Source organism: Anabrus simplex, chromosome 3 (assembly GCF_040414725.1).
Source record: "Anabrus simplex isolate iqAnaSimp1 chromosome 3, ASM4041472v1, whole genome shotgun sequence".
Taxonomy (NCBI): Eukaryota; Metazoa; Arthropoda; class Insecta; order Orthoptera; family Tettigoniidae; genus Anabrus; species Anabrus simplex.
In genome coordinates, this window is record NC_090267.1 from 310,910,959 (window position 1) to 310,928,911 (window position 17,953).

General features: G+C 38.7%; 1 protein-coding gene across 3 annotated transcripts in view; it reads left to right on the plus strand.

Moving 5' to 3' along the window:
• The window catches only part of LOC136867263 (retinol dehydrogenase 11), a 178,830-nt gene that overhangs the window by 96,429 nt on the left and 64,448 nt on the right, over positions 1-17,953 (plus strand). The window contains exon 5 of one of the 3 annotated variants that reach the window (XM_067144407.2): positions 4,497-4,603. The exons of the other annotated variants lie outside the window; for them this stretch is intronic. Within the exon in view, the coding sequence (XP_067000508.2) occupies positions 4,497-4,603 (107 nt within the window). The remainder of the gene's footprint in view (positions 1-4,496; positions 4,604-17,953) is intronic. 3 annotated transcript variants of the gene reach the window in all.

A 17,953-nucleotide genomic window follows, 5' to 3' on the forward strand; every position in this document is an offset into this window, starting at 1 on the left:
GATGAGCATGACACAGAATTACATTTGAGCAAAGGAATTTTACAATTATTAGCAAATTTGATGGTGGATGACTTGCTCTGAATGTCGAGCACCAGACCAGTAGAAGACATGAAATCCGCTCCCAATATTACGGGGCAAGACAAGTGCTTAGCCACAATTTTATTTTCCAAGTGAATTTAGAAATACGAATTTTGGCAAAGATGAAACCTAAAATTTCTAATGGAGAGGAATTAGCCGAAACGCATTGGACAGAAGATGAACAATAATCAGAAAACTTACAAACAGTCTTTAATTTGCAATACCATTCCACCGAAATTATTGAACACACACTCCCAGAGTCTAATAGAATGTGACGGGTTCACAATTCACTTCAATTTTAAGAAATGGTACTAGTGCGGGGGTCTCTGCCGCAATTCTGAGGGCATTCTTTAGGGCATTCAAATGATGGATTAGAAGAACCTTTATCCTTACCAGAGCTTTTGCTTGGTTTAACAGGGGCTGAGCCTTGGGAAGATGGACCTACCGACTCAGCCGTTGATAGTAGTCACTTTATATTACTGGGGCTCGTGGAGGTTTCACCAGAAGTTTAGCAGGAGGGGATGCTATTGGCATTAGGGCAATTCTTGGCTAGATGAGTAAAAGAGCCGCATTTGAAACATCCTTGTGACGACCGTGCTCCATTCTTTGTCCCACTTGATTTTATCACTGGGCACTTGTTACGCAGATGTTCCGTAGACCCACAAGCGTAGCATTTACGGGTGGTGAAGGTTCGGCGAGGTGAAGGCCAAAAATTATTAAAAGACGGAGGGGGTTCCTTTGCAACCTGTAAGGTGTTGGCATACCGCACTCCTTCAGCTGAGACAGCCATAGCCTCTAATTCTGCCAAAATTTGGGGACGAGACTCAAAATATAAATAAGATCTATAAGGTGGTGAGATACCTTCAACAATCGTTTGCACTATTTGGTCATCCGAAAAATGCGAACACTCAGGTATAAAATTTGATATCTTCGATGTAATCCGCAAGATTTTCGTCCAGACGTTGTACCCTAAAATAGAACTTCTGTATTAAAGATGACATTGCACTAGCCGGAATGAAATTTGCTAAAAGGTGAGCATGGAAGTCTTCTATGGATGATCTATCCGCCATAGCCTTAACTATCTTGTCCGATAGGACGCCTACAGAATACGGGTACATAATTTGAAGAATTTGAAAGTGAGAAAGGGAAAACACTAGAGCGTGATCTTGAAATTCCACAAGGAACCTGAGAAATGAAATAACGTCATTGGCGGAGTTTACTGAAAATTTAGAAATTCCCCTAAGCAACATAGCCAGTGGATGGGGCAGACTACTAAAACAGGGTGACAAAATTGGTGATGGCCTAGAGAGTTGAGAGGCTTCAGACACAGCATTGTTCAAAGAGAAAGGTGGAATTTGTGTACGATGATCAGACTAATTTTCTAATGGGGCTGATGTTTGTTGCGTTGCCACAGATTTTCTACTTTATACACCTTTGGAAGAATCCTACTCAGCAGGCAAGTTGATTAAAGGGGCTTGGTCAGTTTTGAGAGCAGCTGCCCCAGTCAACAATTGACTGACTCTATTTGACATTCCGGATAGATGGTCAATTAAATTACTAGCCTCCTTAGCATGATCTTCTTTTAACTTTAGAGACAATAAGTCCCTAGCCCTATTATAAAAATGGAACAATCTAGCCTGTACTCTTTTAGGTTGATTAGCAGATGGATTGCTTACTTCAAAAAAACTTACTATAGATGCTAATTCGGTGGTATTGTCAGTGATAGTGGACAGAGCCTCGTCAATTTCCTTTTCTCCCAAGATTGGGATGTACGTATGTTCAGTCTGTCTGCGCTTCCGCTGGTGGGATCCTCAACAGCTCTGCCATCAGCTGTCATAGATGGCCTAGGCATCACTGAAGAGGTGTACTAGGGAAACAAGGAGTGAGGTAGTTTCCATTACTTTCCTCACCGAGCCAGAGTTGCTATTACATATCAGTCTGCCAAGCCCACTGAAATGCATCAACCGACTCTATGAGCAACATTTTCACATCATTCATAGCAGGGACTGGCTGCATAAGGAATTGGCATTACTAGCATCGCTCGTACCTCAGTCACTTTCATATTGTCAAAGCCAAGGATAAGACAGAGACAGATCTATGAAAGTAACAAAATTACTCTAGCCTATACCAGAAGATATAATGCACTGTAAACACTAGGTACTGCCAGCAAAGGCATATGATTGGGATACAAATAGGCAATTCTAAGGATTCTTTAAGTTTGGCGGTATCTGCCGCAACCGTGCCTCCAGATTGAACATTTATAATAAGTAATTCATAAATCAATTCCTCCTTGCGCAAGTACGCGGGATGGAGGACTTCACGAGGGCCAGACATGATGATAGAAAACTACAAATTTAGAAAACAAATTCCAGCGACCAAGAAAAATTCTTAGAGCTCGGATCAGTTTTGATTCTAGCTGACAAAAGGGCTTGCTGTAGACCCATTCAACCATGCTCTGCTACCACTTGTTAAGGGGATACCCATGGAGCAGAAAGAGGTTAAAGAAGGTGCTGGGGTGAATGGGTCTATCTACAATATCAAAATTAATTTAAAACTTAAACTGAAGGTTATATTTCTTTAGAAAACAACAACTTAACAATTTTTCACTTAGTGAACATAACAACATATCAGGTACAAAAGCAATCTTGAAACAAGACTAGGAAAATCCAAGATTAGTGATTTTTACAGATTCTGGGCTTCAAGCCCCTAGTTTTACAATTTTACAAATGGAAGTGGTATTATTTAGTTAAGGGCAGAAATCCACTAATTCAAGAGCACTTGCTCCCTAAATCACAATATCTAGCCTCCCAAAGGCACACTTTACTGTTACAAAACTTTGGAAAAGAGCTAACAGGCTCTCAGTTTTCCAAGCCTACACAAGGCAACATTACATCAAGATATACAATCTCTGGCCTCTCAAGCCACAATTTACAAATTGAATAGGTTTCTACACAGGGATATCTAGTAACCAACCTACAGGGCCTTTGCAAAGAAAGAACAGGTTAAATAAACGGCCCGAACACAAGCTGAATGGAGGCGTATCCTGCACTCCAAATAATGAAATATAAAATCCTACAGGGCTCTTGGCCGATGAAACTGGGGTTATTCCCACACTACTGAGGTGGCTCATATGGAAATAACTTTAATACATTACAGAAACGAAAGGTTGCAAGAACGTTGCCACCTCAAACCAAGATGAAGGGGAGTTCGAGAGGGTAACTCACTCTCTATCCCCGATTTACAGTTAGATTTTATGAAGTTTTTACATTAGCCAAAAGAAAAGTTACATTTTAGAAAAGTACTGTTACATAATAAAAGATTCAGACCTTCCCCTCGAAGAAAGTTGTGGAGGTATCAAGAAAGAATGAAGTTATGTGGACATTACCTTATAGATGTTCTGCTGACCGAAGAAAGAGGCGGCCCCGCCTCCTGCCTTAACACACACACACCTAGAAATACGATGATCAATTGGCAAGGAAACATGAAAAGCCGCAGTTTATATACCCTCAGGAAAGGTTCGAGATCATTCAAGATTAATCAGGACACACCCACTTACTTTTTATTGGCAGATTCAAAGTGAACAAGAAATGTGGGATTGGTTGAAAATTAATTACAAATATTCGTGATTGGCTAGATTCAAAACAGGGGGAAAGAAAAGGAAATATTGTCAACCCAAAAATGAATGAACATAGATCAGTTATGGAAAACCTAGGAATATGAAACTTCTTTAAGTTATAAGTTCTTTCACCTTGCACCAGGGTGCATGATCATAGTCTTTAGTAGTGTCATCTGTGGAAAAATGTCCAAATTTCTTGATGTAGAGCAGAACAAAAGAAGCAGAAATTCACTCAGTATGGGAAACTTCACAATAACAAAATTACTTAGTATTTTAGTAGTGACATCTTCTGATTAAAGTTCCAACTTGTTGTGTTATCAGTTTCACTATTTAATTGATAGAGGAGTTTATTAAGGTGCTGATTTGAATGAGCGGAGTAGAGGTGTACCTGCCGGCATTATTATTATTATTATTATTATTATTATTATTATTATTATTATTATTATTATTATTATTATTATTATTATTATTATTATTATTGTTATTATTGTTATTATTATTCAGTTAGTAAGGCAGCAGAAAGTAATTGTGGTTTTAAGACTGTGAGAAGAGGATGAAGAAAAGAAGTGAAAAGACTGTTTAAATTCTATACAGCCATAAAATAGAAATGGAAAGAACATAGCCTGATTAGTCCTCAGAAGGACTCTGCAAAAACATTCTATGTTAATAAAATATTCCTTGGCTATCATATAAATTTATAGTAATCTGATCATTTTGGTGGTGGTGGTTGTGGTGATGGTGGTGATGGTGGTGGTGACAGCAAAAAATAAAATGATGAAGATGATTAACTCTTTCCTGGTAGGTGTCACAAGCAACAGTCTACATCCAGGAGTAGTAATGACACATCTTTGGAGACAACTGCCCAGCTTAGCTCGAGTGATAAAACAGATTGCTAGGATATTTTTCAAGGTAATTTTACTCCTATCTTCTAATTTACTGGCACAGCAGATATGAAATAGATACTGAAATTAATGAGCGACCTTTTTTTTTTTCTCTACGATTTGCTTTACGTCGCACCGACACAGATAGGTCTTATGGCAATGATGGGATAGGCAAGGGCTAGGAATAGAAAGGAAGCACCTGTGGCTTAAGGTTCAGCCCCAGCATGTGCCTGGTGTGAAAATGGAAAACCATGGAAAACCATCTTCAGAGCTGCTGACAGTGGGGTTCGAGCCCACGATCCCTCGAATGCAAGCTGATAGCTACATGATCCAAACAGCGTGTCCAATTGGTTGGTACCTATGGGCCACGGCCGCACTGCACCACTCTGGGTCTCAGGAGTCTTGAGTGAAACCAGCTTGTGATCTCTCCACATGGGCTGGGCTGCGCTGCATCTTCTGTTAGCAGCTGGCTGCTAGGAACTATAGTTTAGTGCTGGTGCAATGCGGTGCAGTGGAGTGCAACCCATCAGATTGTGAATACATCTGCATGTGTTTATACGGTACTCATACACAAACTGTGTTGTAACTTAATCTTTGGCTTCTCCCGTTCACTTTTTGTTTGGAAAAGTGCGCTGGTAGTCATTTGAAATGAAAAGAAAGCATGACCACGAAAATAACTGTAAAATAAAAACTAATCACCAGGCAATATAATGCAACAGAGTTGGATATGAATGTGAAAACTCCTAGTTGATTGGTGTTTCTGCCTGTGGTTGATGGTGATGAACAAAAGTTAATTTTATTTGTTGTACAGTCTGCAAGAAACTTTATCAGGGGCGTAGCCAAGGTGGGTTACTGGAGGTTGGACCCCCGCCCGCTAGAAATTTTACAAAAGAAAATAAACAGAAACTGACAATAAACTAGTGCAAGCGACTGATGGGTCGGTTCTTTTGAACATTCACAGGGGCATAATTGTAAAACCAACATATATCTAGAATCTTATTTCCTAAGAAGCCTTGAAAGTTGGATTTTAGATTGTAATCTGAACTACCATTCACCGTAAAACTGTTCGCCTTGATCATATTGTTCTTGTTCTGTATATTAATGTAAGATTTTGTAGTGTACCAGTACTGCAATCTGAATATGAACATAATGTACTTGTATCAGTGTATATTGATACTCTTGCATGTGCGCATGACACACGGACAAGCACCTTCATTATGTTCTATTATTATTCTTTAGAACTATACCCCCTCCACTATCAGTCGATCCTGGCTACGCTACTGAACTTTATATACATGCTATGGCATCATTCATATCTGCATTTAGGGCTGTCTCTCAGGCTGCAGATTCCATATAAATTGTTTATCTATTCTTTTCTTAAATTATTTCAAAGAACTTGCAAATTTATCAGATATCTGTCATGGTAAATTATTCTAATCCCTAATTCCTATGAACAAATGTTTGCCCCAATATATCCTTTTGAATTCCACTTTAACTTCATCCTAGCTGATGTGCCCATGCTTTGCTATGAAATTAGCAGGCTGCAGACAGCTGTGAACACTCCTCTGCTTTATTCTGTTAAGTTTGAACACTGCCTCATTCCAATCAGCACCTCAGAATAGGGATTGATTAGCAGGAATACTATGATGAACCAGTGTGTTACGTAGTCATCAGAAAATGTATGAACCAGAGGAATGCTTAAAAAAAAGAGAGTTTATCTAACTCCCCAGCTACCTCCCACCAATATTCAGGCAGGCTGTTTTACTCAGGATGCAGCAGTAATCCCATCTATCAGAGATGAGCAGCTGTAGAAGAGACAAAGCACATCACAATAAACAATGGTCAATGTTAATTTTAATAAGTATCATGAATTTTCAATATTGTAGGTCTTCACATTTCTTTCATGACTCCCTTTTATCTTATTCTTGAAGCGATCGTTATTCTTCAAGGGATCATTTTACGATTTTTTTCTCATATTGAATCTCTTTGTATGCAATGTTTGGAGTACAATTTCCTTGTTCTATTTTGACTTATAAAGCTTCCTTATCAACGTTTGAAATATTTTGGTGTATGGTATATATATTTTGGCTTTTCATATTCATCTCATGGAAAAATCTCTTTATATACAACGTTTGGTGTACGATTTCCTTGGGCTAAAACAACAATGCTAGTGGCATCTCTCACTCATGAACATGCAACGTATAGCTGCCCATTAGTAAAGCAACCCTTAGTTAAATCAATGCCAGCTTTGCTCAATGTTTGCCCTTGTGAGTTATTGATTGTCATAGCAAAGCTGATATTGATAGGAAATTGCAGTCTTTTGAAATCAAAGGGAAGATTCTTCGGTATGATGAAAATCCATGGTATAAATACTATCGCACCTTTTCCGCATCTGGATATTATACGACTTTCTAAAACATTTTTTTTTTTTTTTTGCAATGACAATACTCGCAATATAGAACCATTGCAAAGTTTCGGTGGGTTTAAATTATGGAGTAGTATGATGGGCACACCAATCTTAAGTTCTAGTTTGTGACTGGGTAGACCAGGCACAATTATACTGTTTAAAAATTCTGTTGGATAATTGACAGCTTCATCTGGACTGCAAACTGTATTGATGGAAATGTATGTTTGTGATTCACCAGGAAGCTTATCTAAAATGCGCTGATTATGAGCAGTAACCTGGTCATTCATTGGTGCTAAAGTTGATCTTTCACACAACCATGAATCTTCTTTTATATTGAGATTGTGAACATCATCGTAAACATTATTTATTAAAATTTCATTGTCTGACACAACCTGACAAAGAGCGGTAGGTAGTTCTGTATCGTGAGTATCATTCACTTCTGGACACTTCCCCTCTTCAACATCACGGAGAGTTTTGCTAAATGTTGAATCAGCTGAATTTACTCTCATGTTATTTCTTAAAGAACTTTTTTACAATGTATCAAAGTACAGAACGTTTTAAAGAGGCATCAATTTCATCTGCTCACATACCTTTAGTGACAATTGGTAATATTTGTCTAAAATCTCCAGCGAATAAAAATGTTACTCCTCCAAATAATAGAATATTACTTCTTAGGTCCTGCATTGTTCTGTTCACAGCTTTGATTGAAATTTTGTTCATCATAGTGCATTCGTCCCACACTACAAAGACACACTCTTGTAATACTTTGGCTTGATGACTATTTTTTGATACACTGCTGATGGGATTTTCCATATGCTCTGCTTCTATTGGTATTTTAAACATGGAATGTGCTATTTTTCCCCCAGGAAGTAAAGTTGCAGCTATTCGCGAAGGTTCGACTGCTATGGCAATCTTTTTCCTGAACGTATTATGGCCAGTAAAAGATTTATCAAAAATGTCTTGCCAGTACCACCTGGAGCGAGTAAAAAGTATACATCACCAGCGTTAGCAGCAATCACACTGTCAATGAGGAGTCGGTAAACTTGATTTTGTTCGTTGTTTAATCTTGGTTCATTCTGATTTATTGTATGTTGAAGTTCAACTGGATCAAAATTTGTGTGTTCAATATATTCTCTGTTGTAATTATCAACAATCCCATCGGGCACTTGTGGAGATGGTAAACCATAATGAGGGAGAGTATTGCTACCTATGGAAAGAAGAATGTCTTGTAACGCAAACAGAGCACGATTAGTAAAGTTTTGTAAATGAGCATTCATGTCTGCATCTGGGTAATGTCGCTGGAGGTCTCTTACATAATCTTCCATTAAATGATCCTTAAACTTGTCCCATAATTCTGAGGGATTAGAAACATTGCAAAATACCAATATAATGTCAAATAGCTCCCACAGTTGAGATTTGCTGCTGATTACACTGGCATCTGTTAATATGTTGCACCATTGATTATTGCCTTCTAGTGAACCAAGTGCAAGGCATGCTGCTTGATATGTAGGATGTAAAATACCATTCACACTTTTGAGACTTTCGAAAGAAGTTGGTCCCTTAACAACATTTAGATAATAACATTCTCGATTATTAGGATGAATTGTATAAATTCTACCAAGAGTATGCTCGTGAAATATGCCGGGATGACCCTCCACAAGAATACCTTGGTGTCGCTGTTGAAATGTGCCATTTCCTTTATTAAATATGTGATAAGCTGGTACTTCATACGAATTTGTCGTTATGGCACAGATTGAAAAACGCTATCAATGTGGCATTCCTTGGATTCTCTACCACTCCACGGACATTGTTTGGATCAAAATAAATTCTCTGATCATTTTCTAAATAGATATCCAGATGTGTTAGTGCGGGGAAATGTTCGTGAATCGAAAATGACAATATGCGCCAGATTGCTTCGGAAGTACTAATATATGTTGCATTTTGATATGATGTTAGTCGTTTTCTATACGCTGTTCTGTAGACTTCTGAGATTCTTGTCTACTTAACAATGAATGATGGTTCTATCTAACTGTAATCATTCATTCCTCTTAGAACTACTTTTATTCGACCTAGACATGAATTGCCTCAATCGACAATTTGTAAGACTTTCTCTATCCTGTTGAGATTCATTTTTTGCATTGCAGTCTTTGGCTCTTAGACTTTCTCATGTTTTTAGAGAGATTTGATTTTCTTTAGACATGACTAATAACTTAACTACTCAATACGAATGAACACAAACACCAACACGGCGCACATTGAAACTCAACCATCTGCAATAGCCCGCTCGTGCGTACCGAGACCGCGCGACAGCCAGCCTTTGTGATATTAGGTCGTTGGAGGGCGAAGTAGTGGGAGGCACCTTTTGATGTGGCTCTGGGGAATACGCAGTACTGGACACTGTTTCTTTAGTTTATTATTATATTTTCGCAGTCCATCAAGATGGCTCCCAGCAGTAGGCCAGGTTCTGTTGCCTTAGAAACACCTTCATGGAAGAGTGGAGTTATATATCTGGTTAGTAGTATCTGTGGAGATGAAGAAAATTTAGTGAGTAGGTGGTTGTTAGGGCAAGGTTATCTATGGAGCAATTGTAGCAAAATCCAATATAGAGGCACTTAGGGTAATAAAATTAAACCAAAATATGCCCTCAAATAAATTAAAATAAGCTGTAGAATCCTAAGATAACTCATTCACACAACCACCACATCAAATAAATGCACAAATACTCCCTGATACCCACTAACACTACAGAGAACACGAGAAAAGATGTTAAGATCGCGGAGCTCCACTACACATGATCTCTTCCAGTGAGTCTGTACTTTGATCTTAGCCAAGAGGCTGAGAAGCATTTTTGTTATGTACAGTTTATCAGCAGTACCAGGGGCATATTCTCCTAGAATGCAAGGCATTCATTGCATGCGTTATGATAACACAAAGAACTGTCTCATGTACTATTTTAGGTTGTTTCAAGTCAAACATTAACGATTTCATCTCTCAGAAGTTCAAAAGGTCCGCGCAACTGTACTAGTTCCGTTGCTTGACTACATGTGGTGCTGGTGTACTCTCGCAGTCTACTCCACTCTAGGAAGAAAGAGACAGCAAATGGAGGAGTTAAGGATGTAAGGCATTCAATCTTAAAATTGCATTCGGTGGCAGACGTAGTTCTGAAACCCTCCGAACGATGTTGCTGCAATTGAAACTTGGTCAGAATTTGTCACCCCATACCCGTGCTACCCTCTGCCATCTGTTAGCAACTTGGAGAAAGTCGGCATGTTTACAGCGAACGGGACCCACAGATTACCTCCCAGCGAGGACCCAACGTGACGAAACTGACCAATGCCACTGGGGTGACTTACCTCCAGTACTTCAGTTGTGGCTAACTAGTGAGTTAATTCATTGTGTGTTTTGCTGATTAGTGAGTTCATTCTGTGTGTGCTGTTCCTGTGCTATTCATCACTTTCGGTGTTTTATTATATTTTGCGTACACGTGGTATTAACGATGGATGAGTCTAAAATGGATATAATTATAAATCAGTTTGAAAAGCCATTTACTGGCCGTTCATTTGATGAAAAGATTCAAATAGTTAAAGCTGGGAGACCTATACCTTCCCTCGTAAATTTCATCTTCTTAATCTGCTTACCCTCCAGGGTTGGCTTTTCCCTCGGACTCAGTGAGGGATCCCACCTCTACCGCCTCAAGGACAGTGTCCTGGAGCTTCAGACTCTGCGTCGGGGATACAACTGGGGAGGATGACCAGTACCTCGCCCAGGCAGCCTCACCTGCTATGCTGAACAGGGGTCCTGCGGGGGATGGGAATATTGGAAGGGATAGACAAGGAAGAGGGAAGGAAGCGGCCGTGGCCTGAAGTTAGGTACCATCCCGGCATTTGCCTGGAGGAGAAGTGGGAAACCACGGAAAACCACTTTGAGGATGGCTGAGGTGGGAATCGAACCCACCTCTACTCAGTTGACCTCCCGAGGCTGAGTGGACCCCGTTCCAGCCCTCGTACCACTTTTTAAATTTCGTGGCAGAGCCGGGAATCGAACCTGAACCTCCGGGGGTGGCAGCTAATCACACTAACCACTACACCACAGAGGCAGACCCTCGTAAATTTAAAAACAGAAAACAAGAATTGTGTACGCACGTTCAATCCAGAAACTTACATTAAAACTGTTTGGCTCGAGTTCACCTACATGTAATTAGGGTGAGTAGAATTGAAATTTACTTAATACATTGTGTTAACTGCATGGTTACTAGTTGCATGCCTCAGCGGAGATTCCAGGATACACCACTGAGCAGTACATCATATTGAAAAACCAATTACGTCATAAGACGTCTCGTTTAGCGATCTACATGGTTGGCCCTATGACATTTCTTTGTATCCCCTGTATGTATATGTTGGATTGAGTTAGAAAAAATTTGAATAGGGTGACATTTGGTCTATAGTTTTCACACAAATGAAGGTCTGCACCATCATTAAAATTGCCTCGATATTTCCGTACTTTTCAGGGTAAAATGTTAAACATTTGAACATCTTGGAATTTTCCTGTTGGTTACAGGCTAAAAGCTATAAGGTATAAGGGATAGAGATATGAAAAAATGTCATAGGAACAAAGTTGTAGATCTCTTCATGTTGGGTATGACTGTGTTATTTGCTTTGTGATACAACTTACCGTTTAGCCACCAATTACCTCAAAACGAAGGTCTGCACCATCACTAAAATTGCCTCGATATTTCCATACTTTTCAGGGTAAAATGTTAAACATTTGAACATCTTGGAATTTTCCTGTTGGTTACAGGCTAAAAGCTATAATTTTACATAATTTCAATTATCTAGCTCATCTGGCGATGTGTGCCAGGAGACGTGTAATTTACACACACACGCACGCATGCACGCACACACACACGTTTTTATATACTGTTCCACACAGTATAATTTTCCAGCCTTCAACTTAAATGAGATAAATGAAAAAAGTATGTAATATGGGAAACTTATATTCTGATCATTTGTAGTAAAAAAAGAGGAACATAAGAATTCACAATAATTACACTCGGTTTCAGTCACCGCCCCCATTATTCTGCACACTCTCCTTCTCCTGCAAGCCCCACCCCATTTTCCCCACTCCACTTCCTTGTAACGACACGTCTTGCATCTCAACTGCGGGAGCAAGTTAGTCGAGAGCTGAACTCCGTAGTCAGAGAACAAGGGTGATACAACAGGCCACGTAACGCTAGTTAATCTTTCATTCTTCATAACTTAATCTAAATATTGTTCCTGTAAGTCACCCTTTTTCAACCTTAATTCAATTTGTATTATCCATTTACAGATGGTTCAACTTCAATAATATTTATGTACCGTGTATCAGCCCATGTCAGAACACAACAACTAAGCCAACAGTATACAGATACCAGTTGAACCACACCAAAGAACAACAAAACATTGAAACAGAAAGACCTCCAGCTCAAGACTGTTTTAACGATTAACATTTCACAGTTTTTGAACTTTCATCACGCTTTTAAAACCTTTTTAATTAACATTTTGTTTTGTGTGTTTCCTATGTTTTTAATTCAATTTACATGTCTTACTGATGATGACCCCAATGCTGGGTCGAAACATGTCTATTTATGTGTGAATTTTTGTCTTAATTGAACGCAAAATATATAGTATTGACTAAGAGGATTAAAATAGTTTTCTACAATTTTGTAAGAAATTCAACCGTCAATACAGATTTAACATGAGATTTATAGTCTGTAATAGTAATTCATATGAGTACCGATTTTGGGTGGCAAATCTCGCTGCTGTAGAATCCTTGAGCTGACGTCATGGTTAAGGCTGGTCGTTTCTTTATCGGATTCCTAGAGCAGGGGTTGTGTGGTGCCAATAATTCCATAACAGTTGGTTTTAGGGCCTTAAAACATGGTTTATGGACCCATAGGGCTTACTGAGTTTTGTTCTTTGTGTCAAGGGGCTTAAAATGAGCTTTGTCTCATCCCTGTACGACAAATTTGATCTTTCGCCTATTATTTTTATACCTAATCCCCGTTGCCACCCCGCTCTAATTGTTTTGAAAATTTAAAAGTAGCCTAAGTTACTCCTTATATCATCAGCTATCTGCTGGTGAAAGTCCCATCAAAATTGGTCCAACTGTTTTGGAGATTAGCCAGAACAAACAGACAGACAGACAGACAAAAATTGTAAACATTGGTTTTTAGTTAAGTACCGTATATACTTTAATATAAACTTAGTAAAATGCTGTTAATTTGACATTACAAACAGACACTTCAGTTTTATTTATTTGTGTAGATATATATAGATTATGATCATTTCTACTTTTAAAAACTCTACTCATGCTTATTTGGCATCTCTTCACCGACAACTGATAAGATACTCATTTAATCATCGGGGACAAATATTACAGGTTCCCCATGGGAATCAACATCTATATCATCAGATACTAGTCAGTCAAGCAATTCGTCTCCTTACTCCCAAGTCTTCCCAGCCCAAAGATTATAACATTTTCATAACACTGCTTGTTTGCTGGAAATCATCCAGAACAAATTGTGCTGCTTTCCTATGGATATTTTTCAGTTCTCAAATTAATAATCTTGGTGAGGGTCCCTCACTGGGAACATACTCTAATTGAGGTCTCCCAATGACTTATATTCTCTCTCCTTTATGTCCTTGCTACAACCTCTAAATACCCTCATAACCACTTGAATCTAGGTACTTACAGCAGTCCTAATGAAGTACTTTCACTCCATCAATACGGTAATTAAAACTAAGGTGGCTTTTCCTCTTGGTGAGAATGGGATAACACGTATCTCTCACCATTCATGCATTTCTAACAATAGAACATTTTGTGTATAAGAAAAAAGTCTTCCAAAGACTCCCCCAGGATTTGGTCAAACCTAGTTAAGGTCGTATGGAATTGTTGTGGGTGAAGGATTTCTGAACCTCGCACAAATGTAGATCGACACTGGCGCTACCTATGTATAAATATCTGCCAAAGATATTATAACTCACCCATCCATCATATCCTGACACATGTTGGAAAGTGCTAAAAGTCTAAGGAATGAAATTATGCTGGAGGTACTCGACTACATGACGAGAGGTGAATGCTCTGTAGACTTGTACTGCAAAAAGGAACCATTACTTAACACTGGTTGTTTCCAACTTTGTTGACTAGGACCTCTAATCTCGCATCTTGTTCACAACCCGGTTTCTGGACAAAACTTAAAAAAAGGGAATACATTAAAAGGAAACTGTTGAGATGATGTGTGCCTCTTGGTGTCACCTAGACCATACTGAAACAAGTGTCTTTCACAACCAATCAAGGTGCTAACATTACCACCAAACTGCTTGACTATATGAGACTGAATTGTGTCTGTCACATGCTCAGTACAGTGCTATGAAACATATTTAATATTAAGTTCATGTTTCCCTGTGCAATTCTTTCAAATATTTTCCAAGTTCTGCTTTGGAGATAAATTTGAGTTCAGTGAGCTTCATCCTAACTTCTAAACCAGACAACATTGATGCTCTTCTTTTTATCCACAGTAATTCTATTACAAGTAGTCAATGACGAACGAAGTATGTTCACAGCCTGACAAACAAATTGAAGCACCCAGAAGAAAGGGTTGATGTCAATGTAACTTCGTACACATACACATCATTGGTGGGTATGTAAATGATTACAGTTCCAATTCTCTGTGACATGTAGAACAGCCACCAGAGTGCATTCATTTTGTTCATGTTGAGTGTTGTTAACAGGCCTGGTAGGGTGTATAAGGGGCATAAACCGTGTCAGATGTTGAGTAATCACTGTGCAGGACGTGGAGATGCTATGTACTCATATGAGACAGCATTATCAGCAACTGGCAGAGTTTGAAAGGAGCCTCATTGTAAGTCCCCATTTGGCTGGCTGGTTGAATCATTCAATATCAAGATTTGTGGGGCATTTGAATGTGACAGTGGTTTGATGTTGGTCTGGATGGGAACATGACGGCAGGCATATTCGTCGTTAAGGTTCCAGTCAAACACATCTGACCACTGTGATAGGTGTGTCATCAAGAGAGAACAGCAGAATTACATTTTTATCATCAAGAAATGAAAGCAGGATTTCATTTTTGTTTGTAATATTTTGTACTGTGAGAAATGAAGAAATAAGAACTCTGGACTCTGCTGGAATAATTTTTATGTAATTTAAATATGTTTGTAATGATTTTTTAAAATAGGAAAACATAAAATGTAACCGTAATCGAGACAATTATGCCTACATATACTAATAATAATAATAATAATAATAATAATAATAATAATAATAATAATAATAATAATAATAATAATAATAATAATAGTAATAATAATAATAATAATAATGATACAAAAATAACAACAAACAATGACAATAATAATTGACACTTTATGAGGATATGGAAATAGTAAATAATATTGACACTTAATAATATGGATAGGGAAATCGTAAAATAACACATTGGTGGTGAATATTTCATATCAAACTTGGAAACGTGACGGTAGCTGTTAATACCCAAAATCAAATCGTACGCAGGGAACTTATAGACCTAATAATGACAACTAAGGAAGGGTTGTGGAAGGTGCAGGAACCCTGTGAGGTCCATGGGAAGGTATGGCGTTATGGGGGAGAAAAGGCTCACAAGAAACACCCTTTAGCTCAACTCTATCAAAAATAACAAATGAAAAATAGAAAGAAACAAAGTTAAATGATAGATCAGCTGTTACTTAACACATTTGACAAACGGATACAATTATGAATCCAAAAATACAAATGAATGGATTGTTGATTTTAAAAAAAAAACCACAGGTGAGACTTGAAATCACTAACAGTGGGAATCTAGGGTAAACTCAGACAAGTTAAATTTAAAACTTTGAAAATGACATTAAGCAAGAAAATACCAAAATGCAAAGGAATTAAATTAAATCAAACAAAATAAGAAAACATTGAAAATAACATGAAAATAGCACTTACCGGGGAAAGCGGGAGTTCCCAAGGGGAACTCCTCGAACGCAACCATACTCGAGGATGGTCAGATGGAATAGACGCGTCCTAATCGCATCCCGCACGCGAAGCGACCTAATGGGAAACAATTTCTACTAGATTCCTGTTTGCCAATACAATTGCATAACCATATATGGTCATTTTCTGGCCTACTGATGTGACAGGAATTACATCACCTGTTTCAACATCGGTAACTGCACGTGTGGTCCAGGATGCTTCACAACAAGACAAATCACATTACAAACATCAGATCAACATTTAGACAAGTTACATAAAATTTGAATACAACAATCACTTCAAAATACCTTTTTCATCTTGCAATGTTCATATCTTGCATATCTTGATGTTTCAAATGTTCATACTGTTCAATATATCTTGATGTTTTCCTATTAAAAAAAATCATTACAAACATATTTAAATTACATAAAAATTATTCCAGTAGAGTCCAGAGTTCTTATTTCTTCATTTCTCAGAATACAAAATATTACAAACAAAAATGAAATCCTGCTTTCCTTTCTTGATGATAAAAATGCAATTCTGCTGTTCTTTCTTGGTGACACACCTATCATACCACCACAAGAGAGGATCGCCGTATTGTGCAACAAGCACATCGTAACCCCTTCACGTCTGCCAACCAAGAACAAGTAATGAACTCCCTGCCACATTCTATGTCATCCCGCACCATTGGTCGGAGACTAACGGCAGCCGGACTAGGGTATTACCATCCCATGTGTAGGCTGCTGTTAACACCACAACACAAACGGCTGTGTGTGGAATGGTGCCATGACCAGGAAGTATGGACTGTTGATGAATGGCATCGCATTGTGTTCAACGATGAATTGCAGTTCTGTACTACCCTGGATGACCATCATCTGTGAGTATGGGGGCAACCTGGGGAGAGGTCCTATTCTTCCAATGTTTTGGAGGGGCACAGTGGTGTTCATTCTGGCCTCATGGTGTGGGGAGCCATCGGGTGTGACTTCAGGTCATGGCTGGTAGTGATTGAGGGAACTCTGGCAGCACAACGGTATGTCATGGACATCCTGTGTCATCGTGAGTTACCTCTCATATGACAGTATCGTGGTTCCATTTTTCAACAGGACAATGCTCGTCCACACATGGTACGTGTCTCTATGAACTGCCTGCGTGATGTTGAGGTACTCCTGTGGCTAGTAAGATCCCCAGATCTGACCCCTGATAGAACATGTGTAGGACAAGCTCGGACGTTAACTCCATCCCACTGCCAATATCCAGGATATCAAGGACCAGTTACATCAGCTGTGGTACAGCTTGCCCCAGGAGAGGATACAATGGCTTTATGAAACCCTTCGCAATGAATCAGTACATGCATTCAGGCCAGAGATGGGCTCTTACTGCCAAGTTCTTTGTAAATTTGACTCAATTTTGTAATTACTGAAATAACATCACATACCCTCTCAACATGCGAAGTTTCATGTAGTTTCCTCCTCCCCTTCTGAGTGCTTCAATTTTATTGTCAGGGAGTGTATATTGACTGAAACCTTTTCTTTTTCATATCATGATACATTTTCTTCTTTATTTGTTTTGTTTTCAATGAGTCAAGCTTGTTGAAAGTGTTTTCTTTAAAATAAAATTTAGTTCCTAAATAGTCCCTAATAAAAGTTCTAGTTGTTTTTGAGATTGTGATTGAAGTGCAGAACTGAGGTTTAATTTCAACCCTAAACCACCATATTTTGAAATATGCTGCTAAGCAAATGCACCAGTGAGTATAAGGTGATAGACACAGAGAGCGATCCACAAAAATGTGCTTTGATGGAGCACGCAGTGTAAAATGAGAACAATGAAGCTTATGTCAGCCCGCACTGAATGCAGTGAATGCAGTGGGCTGAGAAGTGTCACACTAGGAGAGTAAAGGCATTGGGCATGGTGAGCTGCCAAAGCGAGTGGGCTGGGAGT